The following is a 13,497-nucleotide window of genomic DNA, read 5'->3' on the forward strand; positions in this document are numbered from 1 at the left end:
GGCAGCCAAGGCTGCTGTCCCTGATGTTCCCGAGGATAATGGGGCTGCTGTGTGCAGGACGGGGCCATGTGGAAGCTGCAGACATGCACAACAGCAGATGTTTTGCACCAAGGGCCCTGCTTGTCTCTGCATTCAGCTGTTTTTGAAGCGGGGGAATGGGATGGGGGTGTTGGAGCCCCTCGGTGCTGGCCAGCACAGCTCAGCTCACCTGGGGGATGTGCAGAGGAAGGGAAAAATGCCTGGGTGGTTTCCAGCTGGATTTTTGAGCTAAGGGCAGGAATTCCTGCACCTTTCTCCACCAGCAGGGGAAGGAAGGAAGGTTCAGCTGCAGCGGTGGTGCCCCCCTACCTTGACAATGCCGGTGTTGAAAGCAAAAGGACACATGAGACCAAGGAACCACTTCAGGGGATTGGGGACTTCTTCTATCAGCACTGCCAGGCTCAGGAACCCGAAGATGAAGATGATGAGGAAGCCTGTGGAGCTGGCAAGCTTGGAGGTCCTTAAGAGGGAGCAGAGCATGAAAACCAGGTGGACCTGTAAGGACAGGGCTTTCCTTCAACCACTGAAAGAAATAAATATTCCAAACAGCAGCACTTCCACCTGCCGGGCACCAGAGCTCTGCTGAGCTGAGTCTGTGTAATAAAACCCACTAAAACCCTTCTTAGTGGGTTGATCTGAGTTTCAAACCATGCCTTTTGTAGCCAAACAAGAGCCTGTCAGCCCTTCAGGCTGCAAACCAAATCTCTTCTGCTGGCCTAGAAAACCACTCAGATGTTCCAGCCAGCGTGGCCCACAAAGCTCCTGAGCCTTGTGCAAAAGGCTCTGGAGCAATGCTCAGGCTCATCAACAGGGTAATAAATCACGTGGGGAGGAAATCTGGCTTTAAAGCCGGACTTACACACGCCAGGCCATAGAGGAAGAAGAGGAGTAAGACTGCAGGGAAGCTGCTGGCGAAGAAGCGGTGGCGCAGCACCAGGGCCGTCAGCAGGCAGGAGAAGATCAGCACATAAAGGGAGTACAGCAAACTCCAAGACAGCCTGGGGAGGGACAGGTGCCATCAGCCCTGGGGGTCATCAATGCCTCTGCTTACAGCTTATCAGCACGTCAGAAGTGTTTAAATTGAAATATTGATTATTCCCCATGGCAATTGTTTCTTTTTCACGTCCTCAGGTGATCCAGCTTAGGAGAAAATGCCCCAGACAGCAGAAGACACCACTGCCATGCTCAACATCTGGATGAGAAACTGAACAAATGCACTGATCGGTTGCATCAATTAACATTTGACGTAAATTTTCAATCAATGCAAGTATGTTTTTCCTTGACTGATTGAAGTATTTGCACAATGGTGTTTCCTTGTCTCTACCAGGAATCAGTCTCACAGAGTGCTGGAGTAAAGTTATAAACCTGTTAAACTCATTAATTGGCATCTCAAGTGCCTGTCACTGTCATATTTTCTGAAAAATCCCTTCACCAGGATTTCTTCTCCTGAGAAGGCAAGAAGCCTCAGAGAAAAGGAAAATAATATTAACTCTTTGCTTCTCCTGTGTTTGCTACTTTGGAATGTGCTTGGAGATAGTTTATCCAACAGGTGATTGTTTCATCGGTTTCATGTGAATTGTTTTTATTTAATGACCAATCGCGGTCAGGCTGTGTCGGGACTCTGGAGAGAGTCACGAGTTTTCATTATCATTCTTTGTAACCTTCTGTCTGTATCCTTTCTCTATTCTTTAGCATAGTTTTAGTATATATTTCTTTAATATAATACAAGTACATAAAATAATAAATTAGCCTTCTAAGAACATGGAGTCAGATTCTCAATTCCTCCTTCATCCTGGGGACTCAGAAAACACCACAAGTGCCCAGGAACAGGCTGATTTTTGGCAAATGTGTTCCAGTTAAAAAAGAGCTCACCAAAATGAAATGTCCTGCAGGCCCATGGTCTTCATCAGTTCTTTGAGCTGCTTCTTTTCTCGTGTGACATTCCTTGATAAGAAATACATGAAGGGCAAGAAGCACATCACGATAATGACCATGAAGTAGCCATACTCCAGGCTGATGGAGAACATGATGCTCTGGGACTTCATTCTGGCACCAGCAATGGATTCCATTTCTTCCCAAACAGAATGATTTGTCACCATCTAAAGGAATGCAAGGTCAACAGATCAGTGTTTTGCTTATTTCCTGCAGTGGGATGCATTTATACAAGGAATATTCTGCTTCATCCTCCCTGGATTAAGTTTTAAAAGCAGCTTTATTTTCTGACAAAGCCATCCCTTGCTATTCCCGCAGCAGAGTTTGCCTTTCCTATATTATATTTAAAATAAAAGGATGTCTCCATCAGTTCCTAAATTGGATTTACCTCTATAATGGCAGCATCAATGCTGGACTGCAGGGACAGGAAGCCTTTGTACCAGTACCTTGGGCTCTCACAGCTCTTCAAGGAGAAGTTATAGCAGGCGTCTGCAAGGCAAAGGGCATCACACTAATGAAAAGTGATTAATTTTCATTATTAAATGTAATGACAAGAACACACTGGCACTATGGGAAGATCTTCAAATGGACAGTAACAAGAAAAAAAAACCCAAACCACCCAAATTCAAACCAAAAAAAACCCAAACCACAATTCATTCCATCACTTAACAAATGTGGATTATTCCCACCCTGTCCACACCAGGCACTCTCATTCCACACCCTGAAATTCTCATTTTGTATTACCTACGTCTCCAATGACTTCATTAGGAAGAATCACATGGGTGGTAGGAAACCTGAGGTGGTAGGAGAAGTTGTCCTTAAATACAACTCCTATAGTTTCCCTGTTTGAAATCCAGGCTTTCTCCATGGCTCTCTCATCATCCACTTCCACTAGTTTTATACCTGTGGAGTGCCAGAAAAAATACTGCCGTGAGATTTTGTGAGTCTGGAATTGTGTCCAGAGGCGTTGAGGGAATGTTCTGCTTTCTCAGCCCTGCAACTCCTCCTTTTCCAGTTCTCACTTGTCACTCTTGTGCCAGGGTCGGGGCAGGAACAGGTGAGAGGCAGGATTGTAGAAAAGGCAAAAAAGGCTTTATTCAAAAGAACCGCGCGGTTTTTATAGAGTGGTACGATAGGTTCTATTCTATTGGCTAACCAACATAAACCTCTTTCTCACACACTGTCCTTTAGAGGAACAGAAAAATAAAGTAGAAAACCACCACGTGCAAATTGTTTATAGTCAACAAGTTATCACATCTTTCCAGCTCCCTAAAACTTCTCACAAGCTGCTGTTTGCCGTTTCTCTCTCTCTGTCCCATGGCATCCACACTCTCTGGCCATGGAGGCAGCTCTAAATACTTCAGAATTTACCTGTTGAGAAGAAATGCACCTCAAAAGAATGTTGTTAATGTGTTTTAAAAGTATTACGGAATATTAGGTAAGGCAGAGCTTTCCAGTTCAGAAAGGCACACTGGCCTCACAGGTAGTTTAGATCCTAGAGAAGAAATATTTGTGAAAATGGAGGATTTAGGATCAATTTAAAACCATCTCCTGAGACTTTACCAGTTGAGAAGAAATGCACCTCAAAAGAATGGTTTTTAATGTGTTTTAAAAGTATTATGGAATATTAGGTAAGGAAGAGCTTTCCACTTCAGAAAGGCACACTGGCCTCACAGGTAGTTTAGATCCTAGAGAAGAAATATTTGTGAAAATGGAGGATTTAGGATGAATTTTAAACCACCTGCTGACCAAAGACGCTGAAGAACCGCCACAACACAGCGCACGCACAACAGCTCCAACAACGACAAAATCCAATGTTTAAAAAGCAAAACCCACCCGTCATGACAGAGCTGGAGGCCACTTTGCTCATGATGTGCCTGGTGGTGGCAGTGACGGGGGTGAAGGTGACGGTGGCCCCGGTGGCATTGAAGGCAGGGTCGTCCAGGTAGCCCAGGTGCTCGGCGGGCACCTCGGGGTGCCGGCTTTGCGTCATGAACACAAACCCGGACACGATGAACACCAGGGGCAGGAAGAGCAGGGACAGGATCCACTCCTGCGCCAGGGAGAGCGGGGAGGAGAACGTCATGGCAGGATAGAAGCAGGTTCTTTGTGGGATTAAAATGGGAGCGGGAGGAATTCAGTCGTTGCGGGATTAAAATGTAAATAAGAGGGACTTGCTCACACCCATTTCTCAGGTGAGGATGGAGAGATTCTCTGCATTGTGCCCATCACCTGCTCCAAGAACCCATCTGTGCCCTCATTTGTCACAAATCAGACATAAATATCACCATTAAAAAAAAATAATTCAAGTCTCCAAGTGTTCATTACCAGTCAGGCTTCTCAAAAGTACTTTAGGTTCTAATTTTACCCAAAGAAGCTGGTGTCTAGGGACATGCAGGGATTGGCCACTCTCAGTATTTAGCTACTATTTTGGTTTTATATTTAATTTTTTCTTACCTGAAAGCTCTGCGTCTTCATCCTCCACTTGATCAGGACATTTTTCCACAAGAGAATTTTAGTTTGCTGGAATACACTTATATTCCTCTGGACTGTCTTCATCTTTGAACCTAGAAACAAATTCTTTTTGAAAATTGCTTTCAAATACAACAAAAGCCAAACCAGCAGCAACTGGTTTTATTTGCACAGTCCTTGCAGATGTGCAGTGAAGCTTTTTCTCCCTTTTTACAGCAAGAATGAGCTGAAGAAACTCAGATGTTGTGTGCTGAGCACAACCACCCCCGCAGCACAGGGTCCAAGAGACCTCATCACCCTCAACACACTCCAACCCTCACAGCTCAGCAGCAAACGCTGATAGAAATCAGAATTTCAGGCTTCCATGCTTCAGCATGGGGAGTCTGGGAGGAGTTCATCATTTATTGATGAAATATAAAGGGACTATCACATTACATGACCTAATAATCTTGGGTGGGCTCCATATCCAAGAAACAACAACAATGTAGTCAATTAAAATACCTAAAATCCTTTTGCTTGCAATTTTAATGTGCTTTAGGCTCAGCACCAAGAAGTGTTGAGCAACTCCTGGCTGTGATGTGAGCTGAGCTCTTGTGTAAAACAGCATCTGCTGAAGGGACCTCGGAGCTAATAGAGAGCAAATTCTTGGAAGTGTGTGGGAGAGATGTCACTGGCAGGTAATTAATGAGAAATGAGATAAAACCGAGTGGCCACAAGCATGCACTGAGGTGTTACTCCAACAGACAGGGCAGAATCCTCAAAATGACACGGTCCAAGCAAAACAAGGATTATTTTGCCTGGTTAATGTGGGAACTGAAAGAAGTAAAGCACAAAGCTGCCTGTCAGATTTTTGCAGATGAGACGTGTGCTTTTAACCATCCATAAAATATCCATGAGGACCTTTAATGAGCAAAAGGATTCAGTGGCTCCATGTAAAAGAGCTCTGTTCACATGGCCAAACTGCTCTGCTGTCACATCTGGAGCTAAAAATCTGCTTTTCAACAAAATCCTGATCTTCCCTAAGTGACTCTCAGGTAGAAAAATCGGAGCCGTTACAGATCTAATCCCTTCAAGCCTTCCTGTCATAGGGAAGGAAGATTGACGTTGTCTTGTTCCCCTGGGGGACAATGCCTCCTGGTGCTGACAGGCAAAACAGACTTTATCTTCCTCCAGATATTTCTATTCAGCCCTCAGGGGCTGAATCTTGGTGTGATGAGACAGCAGGCACTGAAATGCTGGAAAAGCAGCTGCAACAAATGGGCAAAACAGTTTTTCCTCACTGATGGTCTCACTAAACCCAGGTGTATAAAAATTTGAATTTAGTGTGTAATAACCTCTAGACTTCCTTGAATAAACTGTGGGTTTAAACTTGCTATTACTTGGTTGCTTTTTCACCCCACAGAAATGAGGATCAGGAGGTTGTGTGTGTCACCTGCACATCTCCACCTCTGCCATGAGGTTTGTTTCACAGCTAAAGCCCCTTGCCAGGTGGATCTAAGGGTCCCATGGAGTAACCTCAGCGGGCTGACAGTCCCAGGAGATCCTGGGGTGGAGAGTGGCACACCAGGAGCTCATCCTGGACATGCCCCATGTCCCCTGTGAGGTCACCCCTCAGTGCCCACTGACCCCGTGCTGCTGCAGGGTTTGGGCAGCCGGGGGAAATGTGGCACAACTGATTTCCTTGCTCCGGTGGTATTTTAGGAGGATTTTTTTAGAGGCATAAGATGGACAGAACTTTTAAATCCAAACTTTAGCTTACACTGAAGGTAGGGAAAGAAACCTGCTCCTCGTATGTCCTGGATCACTTAAAATACTGAGCTGGAGCTGCTGCCTCCTTGTAGTGCTGAGAAACACTGGAAATAAATCTCTGCCACAAGCTGAGCTCCATTTGTGTGTTATTTAATCTCAAAGCAAGGTTTAAAAGACTCTGTTGCCTTTAAACACCCCTAAGCTTGACCCAACCTATTAGAAAGATGCCCCGTCCCTCACCAACCCATTGTACCCTCATCCAGGGTCATTAACAGCATTATTATTTACTGGGGGGTTCCATACCTTCAAAATAACATTTGCTATTTCGGTTTAGGAAGAATGCTTCAGCCTTACCTCAGCAGGAAGGTTTGAGAGGACTCCAGAGCCTGTCCTGAGGAGCAGAGGTGCTGAGCCTCCCTGGGCTTGACTGGCTCTCCCAAAAACTCCCAGCTCTCTTTTCCCGTTTTTCCCCCCCTCAGGCACTCCTGCAAAAGACATTCCTCACATCATGGGTTCTTTCGTTCCCCTGGCTTCCTTGTCCTTCCTCCCTGGCCGGGCTCCAGCTTTATTTGTGTCAGAAGAAGCAAACAGAGCACATCGCTGTTGGGGCGCTGGAGCGCCTCGTCCGAGAAGTTAACTCGGGACATTCTTGAGTGGTGGCCAGGAGAAGAAAAACCAGCCCCACAACAAACCACACAGAAATCCTTTCTCTAGCAAGCTCTGCAGTGTTTCTCAGTGCAGCAAGGGGGGCTGAAGTCAACAGAGATGTCACAGCACAGCCAGGGGAGGACAAAAGGTGGCAAACTCTTCCCGTGCCATCAGCCACAGAGCAGGAGCAGCAGAGAAGTGCTGCCTCCTGCATGGCTGCAGCTCTTCCAGCTAAAAAACATCTTGGAAACGCTGAAATAAACGTCTCCTGACTAAGCCCGCACTCCTAAAGGGGATGGGTTTGGTTTCAGCCCAGGCTCTGGAGCGTGGCTGCCCAAAGCAGCATCCTTGGGCTGAGGCACCAGGGCTGGGAGGGAGCCTGAGCAGCTGGGACAGGAAAAGTGGAGCAGCTGGATTTGCTTCCTCCTGCTCTGCCTAGCAGGAAAAAAAAACACCCCTAAGGTTTAAATCCCATTCAGATGTGTCAGAGCGAGACAGAGAGCTGAGGTGCAGTAAGTCAGGGCACGGGATGGAGTTAAACCTGTCCCCAGAACATCTCCTGGGTGTCCAAACCTTCTCCTCCCCTCCTTCCCAAAGGAAAACCAACAACCCTAACCTGAAGAGGGGGAGCTGCCAGGTGCCAGGCAGTGAATCTCAGTCTCCTCCCTGCCCACCACCTTGGCAGAGCCCCGATGTTGGGAGATCCAGGTGGAAAACAGAACCCCGGCGTGTGGGTGGCTGCTCTGGGCACTGCTCCTGGCAGGAGCAGCCCATCCGTGAGCCAGGGCAGCCACCTGCTGGTACCTGCAGTGCCCAGACAGACATCCCTGCCTGCAGTGCATCCCTGGATGCAGGGAGTTCCTGTTTCGTTTAGTTTTTTTGTTTGTTTGTTTGTTTTTTGTTTTGTTTTGTGTTTGGGGGTTTTTTTGTTTGGGTTTTTTTGTTGTTGTTGTTTTGTGTTGTTTCATTTTTAATTTACTTTTTAACTCTAGCCCTAGCAGGCAGATAATCCAAGAGGAGATGCTGACCTGCTCAGACAGGGTCAGGGTGATGGGGCTTGCCCCCAGCTCCCCATCAGTTGCCCCATCCCTCCCAGGCACCCACCCTCTCTTCCCAATGACCAAAGCAAGGCTCAGCCTGCTGTCCCTCTTCAGCTCTATTTTGGGTCAAAGCACACCCTTATTTTGACTCTAATTAATAACTGGCCTTTATAGATGATGATAAAAGAGCTGCCAGTTTTCATTACATTTATCCAGCCACTGCTCAGTCCTTTCCTCTGTCCCTGGCCCCAGTGGGGGGGATGAGTTGGCCTGAGCTGGAACTCACAGCAAGAGCAGCTGAACTCACAGCAAGAGCAGCTGAACTCACAGCAAGAGCAGCTTTCTGGGTCAAAATTTGGTCCCTCTCTCTCCCAGGAATCAGGCTAGCTGTGCTGGCCACATCCCACCGGGCAGAGGGTGAGGATTCTCAGGTCTGACAAGGCAGAGACCTGGTGTCCTCCTGCTATGGATGAGTGAGGTGTCGGAGCCTCCCCAGGGTTTGCTCCTGGTTCTCCCCAGGGGCTGAGCCCCCATCCCAGCCCAGTGTCCCTCACAGCTTCAGGAATTCAAACCCCATGAGCCACCCTGAGCAGGGGCACAGATGAGATATGTCAAAGGGTAAAGGCTTTATTTATTAAAATAATATCTCTCTTTTCTCTGTGAGGCAGAACACCTGCAGGGCTGTGTGTGCTGTGACGTGGGTCACCGAGTGCTGGGGCTGCAGCTGACCACAGCTAGCAGTGATTTCACTGATAAAATTCAGTCACACTGATGAAATGCATGGAGTATTTCCCACTGTGGCTCCAGGAATCAGGGCTGAAGGGGTCTCTGCTCCACAGCCCCGTTGGAGGCCACCTCCAGGTCGTGCTCCTCTGCATCCCTGGTGAGGTCTACAAACACCTGCAATGGGAAAGCACCCCGTCATTGCCATGGACTGGCTGTATTTGTGCTGGTCACAGCTTATTTCTTCCTTTCCCAACCTGGAGCTCCTGCACAAGCCTACCTGGTGCAAAGTGTTCAGTGACAAGCTGTACTCCTCAAGCTTGAAATTCCGTTTGGCTGCGGAGGGATGGAGAAAGCATCCTTAAAACCCAAATCCACAGAAACCATTTGAAAGTGATTTCCTTATTTTACTGATTGTTTCCTTTTACCTGCTTCTAGGTGGGAGAAAGACCTGGACAGAGGTAGTGCGTCTGCCACTGGAATCTTGTAGGTGAGCATGGATGAAGTCCTGAAAAAGTAATGAAAAAAATGAATTATTCATCTTGTGACTCAGCAGTGCAATGTTGCAGATATATTTTAATGAAAAATCCTTTCCTTAGGATTTTTCCTCCTGAGAAGCTGAGAAGCCTCAGGAACAAAATGTGAACAATGATTATCTGCTGCTGTGGAATGCAACGGGTGAATCTGTGATTTGTCCATGTTGGTTTGTTTGTAATTAATGGCCAATCACAGTCAGCTGGCTCGGACTCTCTGTCCGAGACAGAAGCTTTGTTATCATTCTTTCTGATTCTATTCTCAGCTTAGCCAGCCTTCTGATGAGAACCTTTTCTTCTATTCTTTTAGTATAGTTTTAATATAATATATACCATAAAATAATAAATCAGCCTTCTGAAACATGGAGTCAACATTCTCGTCTCTTCCCTCACCCAAGAGCCCCTGTGAGCATGGTCACAGTGCAGTTTGGAGGGTTTGTAGGATAACTGCGCTCCAGGTGAATCACTGAGCAAGGTCAGCAGGAGGAAGAGAGCATCCCAACCCAAATGCAGGCTGTGGGCAGCCCATGGGCACTGACCTTTCCTGCCGAGCTGCCTGGGGGAAGAGGTTCAGGATTTCGGTGTGCAGAGCATCGCTCTGCCCCGCATCTGTCATCTTGAGTTCTAGGTGGTAACTGGTGCCAAACTTCCTTTTGAGATCCTCAAGGGAACCGATGTACCTGCAGAGGAGGGGAAACACGGCTCAGACCACCACAACCAGCAAATAAATCCATGGCTTGAGGGAGCTGAGGAGTGGCTGTGCATCCTCTTATTCATCAGCTCTTCATGCCATGCTACCTCCCACAAAACTGATTGTGACACACGTGGGAGCATCCTAACCAGTATTTGCCATTAGATCAGGAACTGAAAAAACCAAACCAACCCCAGCTAACCCCAAAATAATCCCAAAATAACCCCAACCCCCAACTAACCCCAAGCTAAGCCAAACTAACCCCAACTAACCCCAAACTACATCCAAACATAACCCCAACCCCCAACGAAGCTAAACGAACCCCAACCTTACCCCAAAGTAATCCAAACGAACCCCAAACAAACCCCAACCCCCAGATTAACCCCAAACTAACCCCAAACAACCCAAACTAACCCAAATGTAACCCTAACCCCCAATGAAGCCAAACTAAACCTAACTAACCCCAACCAAACCCCAACATAACCCCACTCTAACCCCAAATGAACCCCAACCCCAGATTAACCCCAAACCAACCCAGACTAAAGCCAAACTAACCCAAACATAAACCCAACCCCCAATGAAGCCAAACTAACCCAAATTAACCCCAAACTAACCCCAAACAAAGCCGAACGACCCCCAAACGACCCCCAACCCCAGATTAACCCCAAACCAACCCAGACTAAAGCCAAACTAACCCAAACATAACCCAACCCCCAATGAAGCCAAACTAACCCAAATTAACCCCAAACTAACCCCAAACAAAGCTGAACGACACCCAAACGACCCTCAACCCCAGACTACCCTCAAACCAACCCAATCTAGCCCCAAGCCCAGCCCAGGTGCCGTGCCCACCGGAGCCGGCCGCACGCCAGGACGGCCACGCGGTCGCAGATCGCCGCCGCCTCGGGCAGGGACTGCGTGCACAGGATGGCTGCCCGCTCCCTGCTCCTCATGGAGGCCTCCAGCATCCTCCTGCCAACACAGGGACCACAGTCACTTCCTGGCAACGGCCACAGGAAAATCTCCTGGCTTCTCTTTCTGCCTCTGCCAAGGTGGGGATTGAAGCGCTAGAGGCGGTATTCAACGTTCAGGTTTAGATGTTTGTTATTTCTTGTCTATATTAAAAGTCATCAGTTCTACAGCATTCTACTAACAGGATACACAACAGCTAACTATCTTTCTATACAAGGTCTTTTGAAGCCAAACTATCCAATTAAGGAATGACACCTAAATTATTTTCACTTTTAACCCAAAACTGATCACTCGAAGTCTGCAATGCAGGCTTTTCTGTCCAATTACGCAAAACCACCCAAACCCATGGAGAAGAAGGAAGAAAAAGGTGAAGAAGAAGGAGAAGAAGGTGAAGAAGAAGGAGCAGCTTCCACCCTAAAACCTCCATCTTGCTCTATGTATATTACTATTCTAAAACCCCAAACTCTAAGTTTTCCACCCTGTGATATTACAAACTTCCAATCAAACTCTACACCCATAATCCCAGGGTTATCAATCAATTTTGGAAGCTTCTCCACAGCCTCAGGCCAATTGCAATATTTTCTTGTGGGTCTGTGCCCTTCAGCACAGAAAGTTTAAAATTCTCAGCATCCAGGGCTCCAACACTGGTCTATGTCTCCCTCCATAGAAACAACTTTTTAAAGATATTAAAAAGCAGAGAACTATTTAAAAGACTTCAGTTTTCTCATTTAAAGATGACTTGGATGCCGCTGCTATGTTGTAATTTGTCATGTCAGCATCCCTCCAAATTTGTTGCACTGATGAAAAGCTGAAGCAAACACCAGCCCTGAATGCCTCAAAGGAGAACTTCCTTCAAATTCTTCCCTTGCTCTGAAGAAAACAGAAATTTGGGCTTCTGTACCAAATGCATGGGTTCAGCTGGTGCCTACTGAAATTTTTTGGGATGTATTAATGACGATTATGGGGTCATTTTTTGGGGTGTATTAATGACCATTTGGGGTCATCTTTTGGGGTGTATTAATGACCATTATGGGGTCATTTTCTGAGGTGTAATAGTGACCATGATGGAGTAATTTTTTGGGTTTATTAATGACCATTATGTTACAGGGTTTGCTGCCAGCTGAGTGAGGAGCTCAGCAAGCTCCCCCTATCCCCTGGGCATTGGGAAAAAGGGAAAAGACAGATCTCCAGTGTCCCCTCTGCCTGCCCAAGAGTTCCTGCAATGATGGGTGAGCCCATCCTGTTAATCCTGCCCCAGATTCCCATTCCTGCCAGGCCAGGGCTGCTCACCACATGCGGCGCTGCCCTTTGGGGTCCACACTCACGGAGGGCTCATCCCAAAGCATCACTGCTGGGCCTCCCAGGATGCTCAGAGCAAATGACAGCTGGAATGGCAACAACATCAGGTCAGGGCTCTTTTATTTACCTGCAAAACTGGTGCACCTTAATCCCCATGAATTTTTCAAAGATGAAGCTCTTGATTCCGAAGTACAAAAGGAACAGAGATTTTAAAATATCCCACTTCAGGTGTTCTCAGTTAATGTTTTAATCTCTCAAAATCAGATTTCCCCAGAACCCCTGAGCCTGCCAAAGATGTGAAAGTGGTTTTCCGTCCCATTTACTGGAAGATGTAGGTGGTGGGGCGTGAAGAGGTGATTGTAAATCCAGTTTGTGGTCAGCACTTAAAGAATGGCAAAAGGGGGTGAGGAGGAGGGAGGGAATCCTGCCAGGATGGATTCAAAAGGTATTGATGAAAATGAATGATGCCAGGAACCCACTCAGCTGAAGGTTTCCTCTGTACCATGTCCAAGAAAGAGTGAGCAGGGCTTGGGGAAGTAGCAAAGACAAATCCAACACGCACCTTTCTGGCTTCTCCAGCAGATAAACTCCTCGCTGGGCTCTTGAAATGCTTCAGGAGATCCAAGGTCCTTCCTATGCTGTGGGGAATGGAAAGGGAAAAGCCTCAAATGACCATCTTGGTGTGGAATCTCTGTGTCAGGGAAGCTGAGGAACCAGACAATGACATATTTTGGTTGATATCCATCACTTTGGGTTACTTGGGGATTCTGCTCCTAACTTGGATGTTAAATTGAGGAATTTTTGCAGAAATTCAAGGCAAGAAGTACAGCTAATGAGAGAAGTGAGTTACTCCTGCAACTATCCATGAACTGAGACAAGTTTGATTTTTTTCTGAATATTCCCAGGTAAACTTGTGTTACAATCTTCATAGGCAAGGGACTGAGAACAGTATAAAACACCAGACCTCATCAGGAGAAGCCACGTCTCTAAGGAGAGGCATTGAAGATGTTGTCTCTTAACCACACGAGTCAGTTTTGTTAACAGAGAAACCCTTCCCCACCCTTTAAATCACAGAGTGATTGGGCTGGTGTGGGAATCAGAAACACAGAAACTTCCTCAGACACTGAAGGATTTAATCTACAGCCTTGGAGGAAGCTTAGATCGATGCAAAAATACAACACACAGATATTAAGCGGAAAAATAATAAATTTATATTTCTATAGCTGTAGGTGAGAGTATGCCTTAAGTAAGTGAGAAACTGTATTGATAAGATGGTGAAGGGTTTATAATAAGGGTGGGGTTGTATGGAATAAGCTGAGAGCTTAGAAGTTATAACAGAAGCATTTGTGTGCCTGTGAGGCAGAAGCCATTAGATAAAAGTATCTGCACTGCAGCAGGA

At 46.6% G+C, this 13,497-nt stretch overlaps 2 protein-coding genes across 4 annotated transcripts in view; both read right to left on the reverse strand.

Moving 5' to 3' along the window:
* Positions 1–7,057, reverse strand: part of ABCA9 (ATP binding cassette subfamily A member 9) — a 31,802-nt gene extending 24,745 nt beyond the window's left edge. For both annotated transcript variants that reach the window (XM_063175553.1, XM_063175554.1), the window contains exons 1-8: positions 6,547–7,057; positions 4,429–4,538; positions 3,808–4,024; positions 2,716–2,874; positions 2,360–2,460; positions 1,912–2,138; positions 899–1,037; positions 349–534 (exon numbers count right to left, since the gene is read on the reverse strand). In XM_063175553.1, coding sequence (XP_063031623.1) covers positions 349–534; positions 899–1,037; positions 1,912–2,138; positions 2,360–2,460; positions 2,716–2,874; positions 3,808–4,024; positions 4,429–4,530 — 1,131 coding nt within the window. In that variant the 5' untranslated portion in view covers positions 4,531–4,538; positions 6,547–7,057. The remainder of the gene's footprint in view (positions 1–348; positions 535–898; positions 1,038–1,911; positions 2,139–2,359; positions 2,461–2,715; positions 2,875–3,807; positions 4,025–4,428; positions 4,539–6,546) is intronic.
* A 1,430-nt stretch (positions 7,058–8,487) lies between these two features.
* Positions 8,488–13,497, reverse strand: part of LOC134428729 (ATP-binding cassette sub-family A member 9-like) — a 31,715-nt gene continuing 26,705 nt past the window's right edge. For both annotated transcript variants that reach the window (XM_063175635.1, XM_063175636.1), the window contains exons 33-39: positions 12,661–12,736; positions 12,090–12,184; positions 10,680–10,799; positions 9,676–9,816; positions 9,032–9,111; positions 8,884–8,939; positions 8,488–8,780 (exon numbers count right to left, since the gene is read on the reverse strand). In XM_063175635.1, the coding sequence (XP_063031705.1) occupies positions 8,691–8,780; positions 8,884–8,939; positions 9,032–9,111; positions 9,676–9,816; positions 10,680–10,799; positions 12,090–12,184; positions 12,661–12,736 (658 nt within the window). In that variant the 3' untranslated portion in view covers positions 8,488–8,690. The remainder of the gene's footprint in view (positions 8,781–8,883; positions 8,940–9,031; positions 9,112–9,675; positions 9,817–10,679; positions 10,800–12,089; positions 12,185–12,660; positions 12,737–13,497) is intronic.

This window comes from Melospiza melodia, chromosome 24 (assembly GCF_035770615.1).
Source record: "Melospiza melodia melodia isolate bMelMel2 chromosome 24, bMelMel2.pri, whole genome shotgun sequence".
NCBI classification, from domain to species: domain Eukaryota; kingdom Metazoa; phylum Chordata; class Aves; order Passeriformes; family Passerellidae; genus Melospiza; species Melospiza melodia.